Source organism: Hyposmocoma kahamanoa, unplaced genomic scaffold (assembly GCF_003589595.1).
Source record: "Hyposmocoma kahamanoa isolate Upper Pololo Valley unplaced genomic scaffold, ASM358959v1 117, whole genome shotgun sequence".
NCBI classification, from domain to species: domain Eukaryota; kingdom Metazoa; phylum Arthropoda; class Insecta; order Lepidoptera; family Cosmopterigidae; genus Hyposmocoma; species Hyposmocoma kahamanoa.
In genome coordinates this window covers 2,269,415-2,288,358 of record NW_020653397.1, presented here as the reverse complement: position 1 = coordinate 2,288,358, position 18,944 = coordinate 2,269,415, and the positions used below count along the sequence as shown (strand labels likewise).

Sequence of the window (18,944 nt, the reverse complement as noted above, 5' to 3'; positions counted from 1 at the left end):
CTTTAATAAAAGGAAGAGGATAATTACCTTGATAACCATGTCGGATGTGGAGAAGGGGGGATCGGAGTCGGTAGTGGGGAGGTCGTCGTTCTCCAAGCTGCGGCCGGCCTCCGGTCTGTAATAAGCATGGGTTACGCGTTAATAATTGCCGTAGGAAGGATAGTGCAATGATATTTTGCATTACTGCATACTAGGGCAGGTCCTTACTAGCAATTATATAATAATAACTCAATTTTCAAAATGTGAAATATATATGTATGTCGGAGTAAGTTCAAAAGGGGGCCTCCCCTTTTTCCTCCTCCTTCTCGTTCCTCCCCAAAATTGTGTTTTGCCATTTTTGATACCCAATGCCATGCTTCCTCGGAATGGCTTTGGATTCTAACAATACTACACAATTCGAAATCGGGTACAACATTCAGAAGTTACAGAGGAATCAATAAACGATATTTTCTTACATATTATATTCACCATGAAAACAGGTAATGGTTATTTATAATGCTTTAGATAGTATCAGTGCCTCCAGTGAAAAACGGAACAAGACTAGTTATGCCGTTTTGTTTTTATTGCACCATTGGCTTCAGCGTGATCGGTTACATAACATATCAATAGGACATCTCTCTAGAAGTCTTCTAACGTCGTTTTTCTTATTTTATACGATTCATTTCTTACGAGTCTAAAGGTACAAGTGGTCTCAACTCAAAACATACGTGCAAGTTTAACGACTATAGTCCATTTGTTTAGGTACTTAATTAAATGTAAACAACCTTTATACAACTTTTTATTGAAACACATGCTTTACAATTCAATAGGTATAAAAATAGGCATGCAATTTCATATGCAGCTAAGTATTTGTATTTTGTATTTGAAGGTAAGGGAAAATCATATATAATACAATTTTATAAATGTATATTTCATTAAATAGACATCTCAAGATTGTTTACATTTATTTAAGTACCTAAACAGATGGACTATAGGTACAGATATATTTTTACATAAAGACACTTTTCGAATTGTTCCATAATCACTAGGAAAAAAATAGGACTAAAAACAACTATTGTGTTAGTCCACAGTGTACATAAGGGTATAATTGAGCATTCCGTTGGTTCCACTGGACAGGATTGGTCATACCCGCGACTAATAGTTCGCAACAGAAAACTTGTCGTTTTATTCCTTTAACGACTTTATGTCTTTTATCAATGTGGTTAGTATCATAAGTATTTTTATAGCTATAGAACAGTCGCAGTTAAGGGAATAAGTCGAATTGTGTCTTAAAATTTGTTAACATAAGTCGTGTTATTATAGTTAAGCATTCATAAACAAGCTACTCGAAAAAAACTTAAACAATATGACTGAATAATTATTAATACAAAGATCGAACACTCAGAAAAAATTCATTCGAGCCAACGTCTTCTTGCATACCGTGCCAGACGCTATACCAACTAAGCCACGGAACGAACCAACGGACCTCACGAATTTTTCTATGTGCTTGCGTCGTGTCTTTGTATTTGGTTTTTCAACGACTTTTTAGTCGTAGCGCCATCTATGAGAAATCTATGAAAGATTTATCACCCAGTTAGTATCTTTACAGCTACCAGTCCTGGAATTTTTATCTGAGTGTTCGATCTTTGTATTAATAATTATAACAAACTAGTGGAGTAATTTCACAAACAATAATTGAATATCAATTCAATAAAAATTTAATTAATATGACTGAATGCTTAACCAATACCCATTAAACGAAAGATTAGATGTATACCTAAAGCTAGAACTCATAAAAACAATGGGTTTGTAAGTGCAATCTCACAATCGGCGACCTGTCAAATTTCTTCTCCACCGAAAAACTGACACTTGCAACTCCATTCGGTGTTACCCGCTCTAAATAATAACTACAGTCATTGATTTAGCGAATAAACTAAGTACTAGATATCTCGATAATCGGTTATCAACTATTTTAATAACTTTAAATAAATAAAAATAAATAAACATAATAATAATTTCAGAAGGAAGGTGGAACATATGCGGAGTGAACAAACGGCAACCACGGCGGAAAGCTAGAAGGAAATGTCCTGACGTTCTAAGACTACGATCAAAACATTTATCCACCACGGCTGTTTCTTCGACTTATTGTTACTCAATTATGTGTAACTTAGATAGATAGATAGATAAACACTTTATTGCTCACACACAAGAACAAAAATAGTACATAAACAACTTAAAACTAATGTGGGCAAAGGCGGTCTTATCGCTAAGAGCGATCTCTTCCAGACAACCTTAGAGTTAGAGGAAAGCTAATCGGAGCGGGAGACCTAGTGTGCCAATTTTACAAATATAAAAATAAAAATATAAAAAAATAAAATTGTATAAAAAAAAACACAAAATAAAGACACATAGTAATTTATAAAATATTTAAAAAATAATGATATATTATACCTACGTAGATATATGTATATATAAATATACCTAAATAAACTTATACTTACTAATAACTTATACTTACTAATACACATGTTGCAGACCAGGACAGTGATAAAAGATATTTACGCAATCGGGGTTTGAAAATTAGCTTTAACTGTTTGCCATAAAAAAGTTTAGTCCACATGGGATTTGAAATAAATCAAATTTCACTAGGTCCTGGCCTGGCGAGCTGATTAACAAAAAAATTTATATAAATTTTGAATAAAGATTTCGGGATAAATTCAATGAAACTGCCTAAAGCGTTTTCGTATCGTGTTGTCAGAGCAGAGACAGGAAAAAAGGCAGAGTGTTACATTATGGATCGCCTTTTAAACAATGGCGAGGCGCCCTCTGGGCATTGTCAATATGAATCAAATTGATATTTATAGTGCCACCTACGCACCAGTTAATAGGACCTATAGTCTGTTTTTTTTTGAAGATGGAGTAAAATGACATTTGTAGGGTTGCCAGTTTTCATAAAATATTGCCAGAATCAGAAAGAAATAGTACCAGAATCTCATGGCATTAAATATTTGAACAATCGAACGACTTTCATCTGGCAATGTTAACTTGTCACATGTCGATTCAAAATATTACTTGCATCAAATGGCTGTCTGATACTTTTTTCACTTGAAAATAACGATTTTGTAGCAAGAATTATTGAGAATCCTCTTCAATCTCGTTCTGTCGCAAAATCAGCGACAAATTAGGTGCATCTCAATCACAACTCACGATTTAGAAGCTGGTCTCAAATCTTGCCGATTACTAGGAGTGAATAAACATGATCTTTGAAATTTTAACGGATCCAAGTCAATGTAGGTATGTAGTATGTCATTTTTGTTGGTACTGGTCGGCAAGACCACATTGTGTAGACAATAATTGGTAAAAAAAGATAAATAGCGTAAATGCGAGTTACTTCAAACTGCAAATGTAATTAAATCTATCACCCACAATGTAATTGATATATTTTTTTGTACATTTTAAAATGTGTCAGAAATTACTTACCTTTCTCACACACAAATTCATACAGATCATAAAACATGTACGAGGATAGATCAATTCTGGTCAAATAAAATATATGAAATATGTAGTACATTTTTTCCTACTATATTGTTGTTACCCACCACAAATTTAAATTTGTCTAAATGCCATCAGATTCTGGTACACCTACGGTTGTTGTCGATAGTTTTATCGATGGATTGTGAAAGAAGATAAAAGATTCGCTCTGGATCTTTTGGAGGGAAAAGTGTCGTTTTTATTTTGACTTTCAATTATTTTGTGAAATCTAGTTTAAAGTGGAATAGGATAGTGCTATTGTGCCTTAATCGAAGATTAAAACGCGAAATTATATGAATCTCGAACTAGAATATCCGTATCGGCCCGTTTTAAGGAATCCCGAGTCAATCCAAACACGCCGCCTCAAATTGCCTATCTTCTTTGTGGCGGCCATATTTACAGAAACAAACTTCATGTTTAGGCTGATGGCTTTGCCAAAGCCTTAATAAATTAAAAAAAAAAGAAGATAAAATTTTGCCAAAAATGACTGAATGGCGAATGTTTCGACGTTCTAATGATTACCAATTGCTTTATCGCCTTCTTAATTCTTATTTTGATAGTTGACCTACTAGTAACGAAAATAATTTTTATTCATATATAATTTAAGAGGGAGCATGCCAAAAACGTTTTTGACGTTGGTTCCGCCCAAAGTGAAACAAATACATATATGCCTGAAGTTCGCGTGACATGCGACAGGAGATGTTGACTTTTGCGCATCAAATTCGTTTCAGCGGAATAACTCTAAAACTAAAGGGATTAAAAAAAATCCGTAGTGACAGTTCTCGATCATGCATAAATATAATTAATTATATAATTTTTGTCTTAATAAACTGTAGCATTTCTAGGATAAATCGAAAAAATGTGAAAATTAGAGGTCATTTCGTGATTTTTATCTATCGAGGAAACTTTATTGTTTTATGTTTCTGATTAATGTCTATGCTTGAATATATCGTGTAGTTACTCATATAATATTTTATTTTTAACTTTAAAGTGGATATACCCCTCTAAAATCAAATCGAAGATTAGGAATTTTTCCTCTGCTCCCTCTTAACAAGAATAGCCCGATTTGATTAACTATATTGAATTAAAATGAAAAACTTTAAAATATGTCTCTGTTGGGAAATCCGGAGTTCATGGATACCTCACAAAGATCTAGGACATTCGGATTAGAGACAATAAAATAGATCTAAGTAAATTATGTAAAAATACACTTATTGAGGACTGCAGTCAAAAGTATAATGTCATAGAAAAAACAATGACATGGAAACATGAAAAGATATTTAAATTTGAATTACAAAACAACGCACATACTAACAAGGTTTGCTCGATACCTCCTTCAACAGTCTCCTATTTGTATTTTTCATAAACATAGTTCTAAATACAGTGTATGATGTGTGCTCAGTAATTGGATAAATAATGGGTCGAGGATGATCCGATTGAAACAAGTCGGGCTATTTATCCCATAAGCGTGACCAATATTCAATCGATAGTCGATAGATTATTTATCGACTGCAATCACTAGCTGCTCGCAAGCGGGCAACACTTTTCCGCAATGAACTATCATTTCACCCCGTCTTCAAAAAAGACAGACTATATTATACTATATTATTATATAAACTGCCTCAGTGGCCGAACGGTTACCATGCCGGACTGCCACGCAGAAGTCCCAGGTTCGATTCCCGGGCCGAGAGAAATAGTTGTATGGCCTACAATTATTTCTCTCGTGAGTTTGGGTGTAATTTGTGGTTGTTTATGTGTGTGTCCATGGCACCCGCGACACAGGGTTTCCCTAGTGCGGGGCTATGTTGAGTGTGTGCGTTATTTATTTATTATTATTATTATTTATATATATATATATGTATATATAGTGTGGTTACTTAAGCTCGCCAGGTGTCGCTACTAACAATGTAAAGAATTTCTCTGATAATGGGTAATAAATTAATAAACCGAACCTGTGTCTCCTCGTGTTGACCGGGCACAAATTGCCCAAGAACTTGAGCAACGTATGCTTTGGCGGCGAGTCCACAGAGAGCTTGGTCGCCGGTAGGTCCACACAGAACGGGTTGCGGGTGTCTCCGAGGAATGTTACTGTGTAGTTTTCTGTTTTTAATAGCAGAAGGAGCACGTCTTCGAGGTCTGCCTCACTGTAAATTGTCACAAGTGGTTTTTATTATTCACTCCACCCTTAAACAGTTTACTCACATACCTTTAGCAAAGGCGAAGCTTCAACAGTTCTAAGCACCTTGCTTTGTTAACCGTGTTTTATTAAAACCGATTCTTGACACAGTGGAGATCCCATAATCCGAACTTTGCAATACAAAAGCCGTTTTGATCCGAAACCAGCCGAAATTTTTGGTTTTATATTTAGACAGACCTTATAAAATAACCTGCGCAATCAAAACTAATTGAAGGTAATTTTATTTTAATTGCCTCCTTGGCTGAACGGTTAGCATGCTGGTCTGCGACGCAGAGGTCCCGGGTTCGATTCCGAGGCCGGGAGAAATTTTTGTATTGCCTACATTGATTTCTCTCATGAGATTGGGTGTAATTTGTGGTTGTCTATTGTGGAGGGGAGAGCTAGAAGGTCGGGGTGGAAAAAACTGAGAGCCTTAGGACGTAGTAGAGTGAGCAATGTAAATGTGGTGTGAGTCACACAGCCACCGAAACAATGAATTTATTGCAAACCAAATTTCCCGATCGCATAATTTCACAAAATTCAGCCGTTAAGTGGTCAGCTCGATCATGTGATTTAACACCGCTGGATTCTTTTTTATGGGGTCATGTTAAAAACAGAGTATATACGGAGCCAATCGATTGATTGCGGCATTAAAACTCAAAATTCATGAAGTGATTAACGAAATAGACCCACCATTTTGTCAAAAAGTGAATAAAAACTTTGACGAAAGAATCGACATCTGTAACTGCGGTCGTGGTGGACATTTATCAGAATATCATTTTTCATTCATTATTGCCAAATCTTACTTTTTTTAATACAATAAAAATTTGAATCATTGTCATCTAAATTTATTGTTTTATTTTGATTTACAAAACAAAGTTCTTGTTGAAAAATCTCTTTATTAGTTGGAACTCTTTCAGAAATCAGGAAAAGTAAGGGCGTTTCCTAGAAAACGTATAATGAGAGAGATGAATATGATAGGGGTCCGTAATTTTACACTACACTATGTGTGTCTAGTGCAGGGCTATGAGCGTGTGTGTTATTAAAAAAAAAAAGAAAATGTCGCTTGATGACGCTCTTACAGGTAGCTTCTCTGATTGATGCGTAGGGTGCTAGGCGGCACCAACGGCCTCCTTCGGACGGTGACCGAGAGGGAAGATGGACTAATACTGTGTCAACGGGTAGCTGTACATGTCGAGTGTGTTAGAACTTTCCTTCGATAGTTCGAAATGTAATTTACTGCTTGTGAGTTTTACTAATATACTTTATAAGGATTCCTTAAGTAACTCAATAATTATGGATATTTGTCCAAAGTAAAATAAATTGTTAATTCGACCTATTCTTTAATCCGAAAAGGGTCTCGTCCCAATAATTTCGGATTACCGAGACTCCACTGTGCTATTTTAACAGCAAATTTTACCAATTTAGTCATACCCATTGATTCGTTAAAATATATTAGATTTCAATAGCCTTACCACCAGGAAGGCAATTTATTTCTTTTTGGTTATTGACAAATAAAAGCAAATTGCGTGCTTGGTGGTCATTACTGACCGCCTCGATGCTTGCGTACAAAAAGCACCCTGAACGTGGTCAAGCGTCAGCTTTGTTGATAGTACATTTTAAGAAAAACGTGGTCAAATTTGTTTTAATCTTTCTTACCTGGCAGAATAGAGGAACTGCGCAAAGTGAATATTGGAAACGCATCCCTTCCGGTCCTCGCTGTCGGTGTAAAGGTCGGTCTCGCGGTAGTACATGTAGAGGAAGTCATTCAGCTGCTTCGCGATCACGGCGCAGCGGTCCTTGTCGCACATCTTGGGCGGGGGACCCTTCACAACGTGACGAATATGAACGTGGATCGAAAAATGTTGTAAACGTGTTAGGGACAACTCTAGCCAAAATACTTTGCTCTATTACGACGAGTATATAGTGTGTTTTTTTTAATTGAGACAATGTGGGGAAAACCGATACCATAGGAGATACAGGGAACTAAGACTTACTTTCTTGTAACGATCATTTTATTGTATTGGAAGAAAAAAATTGGGACAGTAGAAGTTGATCTAATTTAATAAAAAAAAAATCACACAAAATTAATAAAATTTTTGATCTTTTCTTCCTATACAATGAGATTAGAATCCCTGTAAGAAACGGAGTCTATCAACATTATAAAAATAAATTGTAATAATTTTCTATGAAAAATATTTTATTGAATATGACCTTCTGCTTTCCGATATTTTCCCCCATTCGATGAAATTATCCTTACTTGAAACTGAGTCGATCAGCAGTAAAAAAACAATGATCCATTTTATCTAGTATGGGGGAACAACAATGGAATCCTGAAGATGATAGCAAATAGTATGGACTCGGCTATTCTCAGAAGGTTAACTTCTTTGCATATAATAAAATAATTATAATGGTACATTTTACTAACAACCTCTGGATTAATTGAAAATAAAGGATTTTTATTTATTCGTTTCTATTGACAATATGATCTTGACAAAAAAATTTACTATGCCAAAATTGTTTTCACAAAAAAAGGCTTAATGATTCCTAGGATAGTTTTCCTGTATCTCCTACAGTTTCGGATTTCCTTCTTCTTTCTCAGTTAAAAAAAACAGACTGTATGTAGGGGAATTATCAAACGTTGATGCATCGCGCTTAACAAGTACTATGGAATAATAATGTACCAGCCTCAAACTAGGGAAATCCGTGTGCTATGAGGACAAGAGCAACGAGTAAATCCGGTGCACTACTCAGAACACTCAGACAAGAATTACTTCAGAAAAGTTTTTCACTTGTCAACTTATGTCACCCTGAGACATAAGTTGACAAGTTCCATGTGCCTGTAATTCACCTATCGAAACTGGAAATGTTTCTTAGTTCAATTAGTTATGACTTTGTCGAAGTGCCCAAGTACACGTTTACCAATATTTCTTTGCAAATTTGCACGTGCGTTATTCCCATCAACTATTGTTAATTCACCCATACAACTATAGAGATTGTTTAACTTGCAATGCGGTACTAACTATACATAAATTAGCCATGTTTAAAAAGCATTCGTTAATTAATGTGAATTTTAGTTGAAAGATTTGGTATTTCATTTTTTTTTTCTCTTTTGTTTTTTCAAATCTTAGTATTAATTGAAAATTTGACTGTTGTATAACATCTCAGAAATAGCTTAAGTAACGTCAATATAAATGTTAAAAGGTCAAACTTTATAATTGGCTTTATAATTTTTTAATCTACAATTGTATAGAAGATGTAATAGCTGTTAAGTTTGCTTATAAATAAATAAATAAATAAATAAAATAATGTAAGAATTTTTCGGATGTCATATTTGGTGATACCATTATAATGACGTCACCCAAAATTCTCAAATTTCAGAATTGTGTATCCAGTTTTAAGGTGTTCGCGATCATTTTTGCAAAGTAGTAAAATAAGGTATTTCGTGGTTTTGTACAAGATTAATTGACAAGACCATAATGCATAAAGCAAAAATGGCAGACTGAGCTCAAGTTATCGAAACTCCGCGAACTGTTGGCACACGTACCACGCAACTACGCACTTCTACTGCATTTTTCTATGCTGTTACCACTCTCTACATCTTCAAGGCCGGAATGTCGTCTATTGTGTAAAGTAGGTTTGTTACATAAATAAATTAAGTATCATTCCAAGACTCGTCTTCAGATATCAATCATATATAACCGGAATGAGAAATTGATATGTATAGAAAGTGCCACAATACATACTCAACGTGTTGGGAGATTAATTTCGCATTTTTTTAGCTAGTTTTGTCTCTAGGTAGTCTTAACAGCGTAGTTAAGCTGTTAAGCGTTTTGAAAGTTAGTGAAACTTAATAAAGAAATATGTTAAATGTATTTACGTACAGACCTACCGCTTAACTGAGTCGGTTCCTGAGGGAGCAGCGCGGTGCGGGAGGAGTGACAGTTTACGTAACAGTTATGTCGCACACGGGATAAATTCAACAAGATTTTTCTGACGATATTCAATTGCAAGTTCATTGCAAAAAATAAATACCAAATTAGTCAAATCGCACCCCTCATGGAAAAATGGCATAAGTGACTAACTTCGAGTATACAAACCAGAAATAGAGACGAAATGTCATTTAATTTGTGTGAAAACTATTTTACCATAGCATTACGGTGATGAAACAATTGACGGGTGTCGCCAATAGATTCACATCAAATCAAACAGTTTAACTTGAGATTTGCTCTAATGGATGAAAATTTAAAAATTACATATTCAATATATAATAACCCATTGACTTACAAATAAATGGACGACGAGTCTAATACGAAAACCACGAAAAAAAATGTCCCAAGTCAACCTATTTAAACGTCTCGTGACATGTAAAGGAATATGAAAAAGCTAAAACGTTGAATTTAAATTGTAATGCCATCGCAGTACTGTCTAATTTTGCTTGCTTCGCTGTCAGTCGAACAAACGAAGACTAAAGTGTGAATGACGCTCTGTATACGATTTTAACGCCCTATAAGTTCGGACACTTTTTAGCGCGGACCCGACGTCCATTTAATTGTAAGTCAATGTAATAACCGATGAAATATGATTCCGTTTGTTCTGTAATTAGATGTTTTGCTGTTTTTCCCACACCATCGAATGGAACAGCCCCTCCATAGTTAGAGATATTATCTTTATTACAATAAATACATAATATTTTTGGAATATACGGAGACTTACACATAGGTCAGTGGTTGGCGCTGTACTATTTCGGCTTTCTAATTTGTGATTTCAGCGCAAACGAGAGTTGATATTTAAAAGTGATATCAGACCCATTTGACCGATGAGTTGCCAGCGATGGCTGATGATGGATTATTGTGATTGATTATTTCGTCTCTATTTCTGGTTATATACTCGATGGTGATTAATAACAATAATAATAACTAATATTGTCGATAGATGTACAAAAATTGGAGGAGATGTGGGTTAGATTTTTCTGTATTCAATGGAGCAATAAACATTTTTGACGTAACTATGCCATTCTTCCATGGGGGTGCGATGTTGTTATGGGAAATTATGATAAAAAAAAACTATTTAATTGGTAATTGAAATGAATAGACAAGCCATTTGGCACTTTTACAATCAACTTAATAATAATAATAACGCGCAAACTCAACATAGTCCCGCACTAGGGAAACCCTGTGTCGCAGGTGACACGGACACACACATAGACAACCACAAATTACACCCAAACTCATGAGAGAAATAAATGTAGGCCATACAAATATTTCTCCCGGCCCGGGAATCGAACCCGGGACCTCTGCGTGGCAGTCCGGCATGGTAACCGTTCGGCCACGGAGGTAGTTACTTTTTTATACCATATCAAGTAACGGGACGAACAAGTCGTGCGCCTGATGGTAAGCCACACGCCTGTCCATAACAGTTGCAGTGCCACTCAGAGCTTTAAATCTCAAATATCCGAGCGGCACTGCCACTGCACCCGTCACCCTGAGACATAAGTTGACAAGTCCCATGTGCCTGTAATTTCACCAGCACCCTTACCCTTTAAAACCGGAACACAGTAATGCTGACATTACTGCTTGGCGACAGAAATAGGTAAGATGGCAGTACTACTCTGCGCGACATAACTGTTACGTAGACCGTCACTCCCCCCGCAACACGCAGTTACCTAGGAACCGCCTCAGTGAAGCGGTACGCCTGTAATAATTACATTTTACATTTATCCTACTAAGGCCCCGTGTGTATAATATGTGAAGAGTTTTTAAACATACGCAAATATTTATATATACAGGGTATATTTTTAAATTACTAAGAGCTATCGTATAGATATGAAGGTCTCCATAGAACACTGTGAAATAGATGAATTGTGTTTTTTTTTGTTTGAAAATTAATAATAATGTTAATCATATTGTGATTCTGCCAATGTGGCCTTTTTAGCCCTGCTGGTCTATAGCAAGGCAACTGGTAGAAACCCGATGACAGCCGAAACACGAAGATTGCCGAGAGATATTCAGAAAGTGTTTGTACTGTATGATTATTAGGGATCGGAATCGAGGGCGTAAAATTAGCTAAATTAAAGAATAACGTGGACATTTTCTTCTAAATATCCCGGGACTTCTAGGAACTCATTATGTTTGAATATGCGTGTTATTTATTGAAATTTAAGCACATTTGCTTACTATTTCCTATTAAGTCGGAAGGTAAGGAATTGCCGGACGAATATGAGTACTATATGAGTCACGTAATTCTCGTTAAAGCCGAAATACATAATATTGTTTTTGACAAACAATTCGAGGAAATAATAAAAGACTAACTGTGAATTAAGTATTTGCTACAAATTATTGTCTCAAAAAATAATATTGTGTATTGTTTTTTGAGTATTCAAACACTTTAGCTATTTGAATAATAAACAAGAGACGACTTATATATTGGACTGTTTAGAAAATAAACAGCAAAAAAAGAAATTTTATAGGCATTGCTGACGAAATGGGTATGTCCATACTAAGAAAACGTTCATACTTTAGGTATATTAACTTCTTCAATTCCGATCAATGGTGATAGTACACAATGCAATACTACAGAAACGATTACGTGGAAAAGGTCATATTCGCAAAAGGTCAATATGACCACTTAAAAGCCCGATCTTTCGATGAAAAAAAAAGCAATGACACATTCAACTACGCAATTTGTCGTACATTATTTACGTAATATAAATCCGTTGGTATATTTTATTCTTATTATTTTTGACATCAAATTGACATCGATAACTAATTTTGTTTATTAAAACTGATTTGTTATAGTTCAACTGTTTTTCTTTCATCTACCATTTTTCTCGCTACAGTGCTCGGCTGCAACGTTGTTTTGGGTCTCATGCCTTGAAATCCTTCGCTAGCTCAGGTTGCAATGCAAGCACTCGCGTACAACGTTAAAGCCTTGCATCGAGTATATAACCAGAAATAGAGACGAAATAAGGGCCACACATTCCTTGTAACACATCAGTACAGCGCCAACAACTGACGTCTATGTACGTCTCCGTATATTCCAAAAAATATTCTGTATTTATTGTAATAAAGATAATATTTCTAATTATAAAACAAACGGAATCAATTTTCATCGGTAGTTAAATATGTTATTTTGCAACTTTCGTCCATTATAGCAAAGCTCAAGTTAAACTGGTCGATTTGAAGTGAAACAATTGACGACACTCGTCAATTGTTTCGAATTGGGGCTGGCCGATCGGAGCGCAGTTGTCACAGTAATGATATGGCAGAATAGTTTTCAAACAAATGAAATGACATTTCGTCTCTATTTCTGGTTATAGTCGATAAAGCCTTGCAAACAAGTAACTATTTGAAGCACTGTGGGTCACTCCTAGGGGGTTCAGCGTATTGGATCACTAAAAGGCCAGTGAAGGAAGCGTGCGAAGAGCAGCAAGCGGAAAGCAAGTCACCTTTACATTGTAAGGCATGCGCAGCGAGGCCGAAGCACGCTTGAGGAAGCGCAGCACCAGCGCCGCGTGCTGCACGGCCAGCTCGTTGGCCGGCGACGACACGCGCTTCAGCACGTGCGTCAGGAACAGCCCGAAGGCGCGCCGGCCCTCGCCCATGCTGCACCGACCGCTTCTTGTAAGAGATGTCGTCCGAGGCATACCGAGGCTACTCATTCACTCGTTCCGTTCAGTCATTCATTTACGCCATTAAGAGTACACAACCTCAAATGATTTTGGTTGATTCCGCAAAACAGTGAAGGTGTTGAGTCAATCGCTTCGGAAAAAATATACTTCCGGACATGGAATTCGAGCCATTGCATTTTTGTATTAAAGGGCTAGAATACAAAGTTTTTCCTCGGTTTTGCAAATACAAATTTCCAGCAAGATTTATGGAAATTGATCAATCAAACATTGTTTAAGCTTAGCTGTCTCGATTTATGTGCCCGGGAGTGTATATAGTATAATTGAGGATATACACTGATGTGAAAACATTATTCCCAAAAATTTTCGCCATAGAAAAAAAACCACAAACTTCGAAATTTTAAAAGAAAACCATTGACTTACAATTATATGGACGTCGGGTCCGCGCTAAAAAGTGTCCGCACTTGTAAGGCGCTAAAATCGTATACAGAGCGCGACACTCCGCTTTAGTCTTCATTTGTTCGACTGACAGCGCGATACTGCGATGACATTACAATTTAAATTTCGAATAGGTTGACTTGGGACATTTTTTTCGTGGTTTTTGTATTAGACCCGTCGTCCATTTATTTGTAAGTCAATGAAGAAAACCGTTGCATTCAATAGGTAGTTTACATATACCAATAGTTTTTTTTTATATCACTTGAACTAAATAAACCACGATTACTGTACGATATACATTTTTCAAATGGTTTTAGTTTCGTTGGTAAAAAAAATAAATTCTGAAATAAAACCGGTGTCCGTACGGCTCGATCTAAGCAAAGTAGTATAGATTCTTAAAACTCATTCTTTCATAGCATTAATTCATTTATACCAATTCGTTCGTTTATTCATTTATATAGACGACGTATGTGGTTCAGTGGCTTGAGCACTTGTTTTCATGGGATTGCCCTCTCTTAGGTTCTGAGTTCGATTCCCAGCCGGGTCAATGTGGAAAAAAACTACCTCTCTGTATTGTCTTGGGTCTGGGTGTTTGTGGTATCGTCGTTGTTTCCAATTTCCATAACACAAGAGCTTTAGTTTCTTACTTTGAGACCAGAGCAACGCATGTGATGTTATCTAATATTTATTATTTGTATTATATTTATTTATTCATACCATTAATTCGACCCCTCCGACGACGTAAAGTATCGTATGTCGAAATTGCCAAGTTTACAGGGAAGCGTTTTAAAGTTCTGAATTCACTGAAACGAGCATAACACGTGACTTTAGCATTTCTCAGTTTTATTCGGCAAAGCTCATTACTCACATAGAGTATTATAAAATCCTAGATATCGGTTAGATGATCTATGGTGATCACTCTTTCAGTGAATTCAGAACTTTAAAACGCTCCCCTGTAAACTTGGCAATTTCGACATACGATACTTTACGTAGGAGGGGTCGAATTCATTCGTTCATATCATGAATTCATTCTTTCACACCATTAATTATTTCATTCATACCAATAATTCATTCGTTCTTACCATTAATCAATTCATAAATCCCGTTCATTCATTCATTCAACCTTCTCGTTGGGGGAGATCAGTGCCCAGCAGTGGGACATATAAAGGTTGCTGCACTAACGTGAGCTTCATGCCCTCGCTGAGCTGCCGCTTGACTAGCTCCTTGGCGCGGCGCGTGTCGTGGTGCAGCTGCGGCGCCTCTGCGAGGCAGATGGCCGGCGCAGTTGACGTCACCGTCACAGCCTCGTAGCGCTTTAGTCTGAAATACACATTTATTTTATTTATACTGTGTCATCGAGTATATAACCAGAAATAGAGACGAAATAAGAGCCTTCCATCACTGGCAACTCATCAGGCAAATGGGTCTTATATCATTTAAATATAAACTCTCGTTTCATTGACTTAAAAATAAATGGACGACGGGTCTAATACAAAAACCACGAAAAAAATGTCCCAAGTCAACCTATTTAAACGTAGTGACATGTAAAGGAATATGAAAAAGCTAAAACGTTGAATTTAAATTGTAATGTCATCGCTGTACTGTCTAATTTTGTTTGCTTCGCTGTCAGTCGAACAAACGAAGACTAGAGCGTGAATTACGCTCTTTATACGATTTTAACGCCCTATAAGTTCGGACACTTTTTAGCGCGGAACTGACGTCCATATAATTGTAAGTCAATGTCTCGTTTGCACTGAAATTACAAATGTGAAAGCTGCAATAGTACAGCACCAACAAACTATCACATTTCATCGGTAATTAAATATCGACTGTGAACAGGGAATCGGTACTATCCCAATTTTGACAACTTTACAGGTGAAGAAAAAAATTGTTTGCGTCATCTGTATAGCTTGACATTTGTATAGTTTATTAAATAAAAATACGTAGTTTTTTAATATTTTTTTACACATGTATGTATGTACACTACGTATTTTTATTAAATAAACCAGATGCTATATAAATTTTCTTTTCTTCATCCTGTAAAGTTGTCAAAATTAAGATAGTCCCGGTTGCCAGTTCACAGTCGATATGTCATTTTTCTATTTGCGTCCATTATAGCAAAGCTCAAGTTAAACTGGTCGATTTGAAGTGAAACAATTGACTACACCCGTCACTTGTTTCGAATTCGAGCTGGCCAATCGGAGCGCAGTTGTCACAGTAATGATTTGGCAGAATAGTTTTCAAACAAATTAAATGACATTTCGTCTCTATTTCTGGTTATATACTCGATGATTACTGGCTGTTTGAGTTTGTTCACTCGAAGTAAATTAAAAAATTAGGTACGTTTTAGTCCCTAGAGATTAAAAGATGTACTTTATTCTGTCTACGTAAGGTTATATTGACGTACTTTTAGAGCATGAGAAAAAAATATTCAAGTTTGAGTTTGTGTTGCTTGGCCACTGACCTCTGTGGAGTATCGGTGACTGAAGTGGCCACAGTGGCGTGCTGGAAGTGCGGCAGGACATGCGAGTGTACCAATAGATTGTAGTTGTGCTGCACTACGGCGTACGGAACATTATTATTCAGGGATGTCGAGCAGACTGGAATACCTGTGACTGGGTCTGGAAAATAGGCAGTACTGACAAGTTTTTATTTTTATTTATTTAACACAAAACGTGTACGGACGCACACATTCACATCCCTAATGAAATAAGCGTTGAGACAACCAATGTTGTATAATGCTAGAGGACCTTCAAGTTATACGAATGCGTACGTTCGTACGTTCGTACGGCGGGCGCGCACACATACAAGCCACGCTGCGACGTTTTACATGGAGTTACCACATACCTACTTGTTCTTTTTTTTTAAAAACATCAAGTGACGGGACGAACAAGTCGTGCGCCTGGTGGTAAGCGACACGCCTATCCGAAACAGTTGCAGTGCCCCTCAGAGCTTTAAATCGCAAAGATCTTTTGGGCGCCGCCGAGAGGTTCACGATTTTGTTGCCGGTCCGATTGTCAAATACATTTTTTCTTCTTTCGCGACAAAACGAGCAAATCGTCGGCTTATTGCAAGAAGTCACTAATTGACAAAAATAAAATTTCAAAAGAGCAGTTAATAACTTTTTCTTATAAGTATTGTATTGTAGGAAATGAAACAATTTTTCCGGATTTTTATATAGTACTATTATATAGTATTGTATTAATAAAAAAAATGGCATTGATTTGATTGAATTAAATATGGCATTTTTATTTATTTTTTAATTAATACAATGCTTACGATGCTATGGCCGTTTAACATATGAAAAAATTATTAACTGCTCTAATGAAATTTTCGTTCTTATCAGTTAGTGACTTCTTGCTGTGAGCCGACGAAATATCCAATAACTAAGTAAGTTTATGCGATCAATACCTTCGCAAGGCTAGCTCTGAAAGGACTGAGTTCAAAAAAATCGAAGAATCGGGTGTGTATATTATCTGATCGCATTCACTGAGAATACGATCAGATAATCGGAAGCGACTATCATACACGAAATCTGACTTGTATTGCCAGCCTTATTAAAGTTAATAAGCAGTTTTTTCTATCTTTACTTGTTTTATTATTTTGGTTTTGGTTATTATAATAAGTTATTAATATTAAAATTGTTAATTAATACTTATCTTTTGTTATTCGTTGGATCTCAATGTTTAGTATTAAGATTTACTTTATACTACTAGTAATAAGAAATGAGATCAAAAAAGTATTATTTTAATTTCTTTCATATACAATACATTTTTATATGAACGTTACAACTTAGGTCTTTTCAAGGCGAGAGTGAATAGGCATTATTTAGGTGTACATGCTCCACCGTCGCTTCATCGTTACTATCTATCAGGTGACATGGTGGTCAAATGCCCACTTATATTTTATAAAAAAAAACATACTCCTTTAATGAACGACTGTAGGTATTCTTTCACACCGCTACAGAGAGAGCTTAGAAATTATAGATACAGGAACAGAAGTTTACCTAAATACTGCGAATACTTCTGCCAGGAGTTCTGGCTGGGGAAAATCCTGACGAAGCCCCCCCTCCGGGCGTACTGCCCTCTGACGGCGCGCACGAGACGCAGTTCCTCGCCGGTGAGCGCGGCCAGCGGGTTAGGGATGGCCCCTGCACCCCCCGCCGCGCCCACCCCGCCACCTCCGCCCTTGCCGTTGCGCATCGCGCACACGTTCTCGGCCGAGTGCACGCGGCGGCACTGCCGGCAAGTCGCGGGGTTACACAGAGCCTGATTATACTCAATAATAAACTGCCTCCGCCGAACGGTTACCATGCCGTACTGCCACGCAGAGGCTCCAGGTTCGATTCCCGGGCCGGGAGAAATATTTGTATGGCCGACATTTATTTCTCTCGTGTTTGGGTGTAATTTGTGGTTGTCTATGTCCATGGCACCCGCGACACAGGGTTTCGCTAGTGCGGGGCTATGTTATTATTATTAATGTAAAAACGGATAAAAATGTAAGTAAATTACTTTTCACCTCAATTACTCGGAAATTTAGTACGTATTACCTGAATGGCGCAAAGGCGTTTTTTGCGCAATCGTGGATCAGGTTTTTGAAATTCGAACTTGACAATGGACTGTGGTGCGCCCAACCTTTTCTTTCGATGAAAAAATATCGTCCATTATAGCAAAGGTCAAGTTAAACATGTCGATTTGTGAAGTGAAACAATTGACGACACCCGTCAATTGTTTCGAATTCGGGCTGGCCAATCGGAGCGCAATTTAGCAGAATACTTTTCAAACAAATTAAATGACATTTCGTCTCTATTTCAGGTTATACTAGATGTGTAATTATTAAAGAAAAATATTTTGAAAGTGATGAACGTAAAAGTGGTACTTAAGGCACAGATCAGATTGCACCACTTACGTTTTACATCGATTTCTTTACCTGGGCTTATAATTAATTTGCAAAATAAAATGCAATAGGTAAATGCTAAAAAATGTACTATATTGAATATATTCATAAAAATGTCTCACCGCACCAATCCGCACCTTGAGCGAATTCGACGGCCCGGAAGACTCTCCTTTGGACATGGGCACGGCCGGTAGACCGACCAGCGTCAGCGTGTCTGCAAGCAGTGCAGACTTCACCCGCGCGTCTAGGGGGCTCTCGCATGCTAAACTGTGGACGACATTTTAAATTTAACAATAC

At 36.8% G+C, this 18,944-nt stretch overlaps 1 protein-coding gene across 1 annotated transcript in view; it reads right to left on the bottom strand.

Annotated features, from left to right (window-relative positions):
• LOC113239915 (tubulin polyglutamylase TTLL5) overlaps positions 1–18,944 on the bottom strand; it is an 87,818-nt gene that overhangs the window by 2,021 nt on the left and 66,853 nt on the right. Inside the window, exons 8-15 of the mRNA XM_026477075.1 lie at positions 18,770–18,914; positions 17,758–17,989; positions 16,216–16,372; positions 14,934–15,071; positions 13,134–13,290; positions 7,346–7,512; positions 5,463–5,654; positions 28–115 (exon numbers count right to left, since the gene is read on the bottom strand). Coding sequence (XP_026332860.1) covers positions 28–115; positions 5,463–5,654; positions 7,346–7,512; positions 13,134–13,290; positions 14,934–15,071; positions 16,216–16,372; positions 17,758–17,989; positions 18,770–18,914 — 1,276 coding nt within the window. The remainder of the gene's footprint in view (positions 1–27; positions 116–5,462; positions 5,655–7,345; positions 7,513–13,133; positions 13,291–14,933; positions 15,072–16,215; positions 16,373–17,757; positions 17,990–18,769; positions 18,915–18,944) is intronic.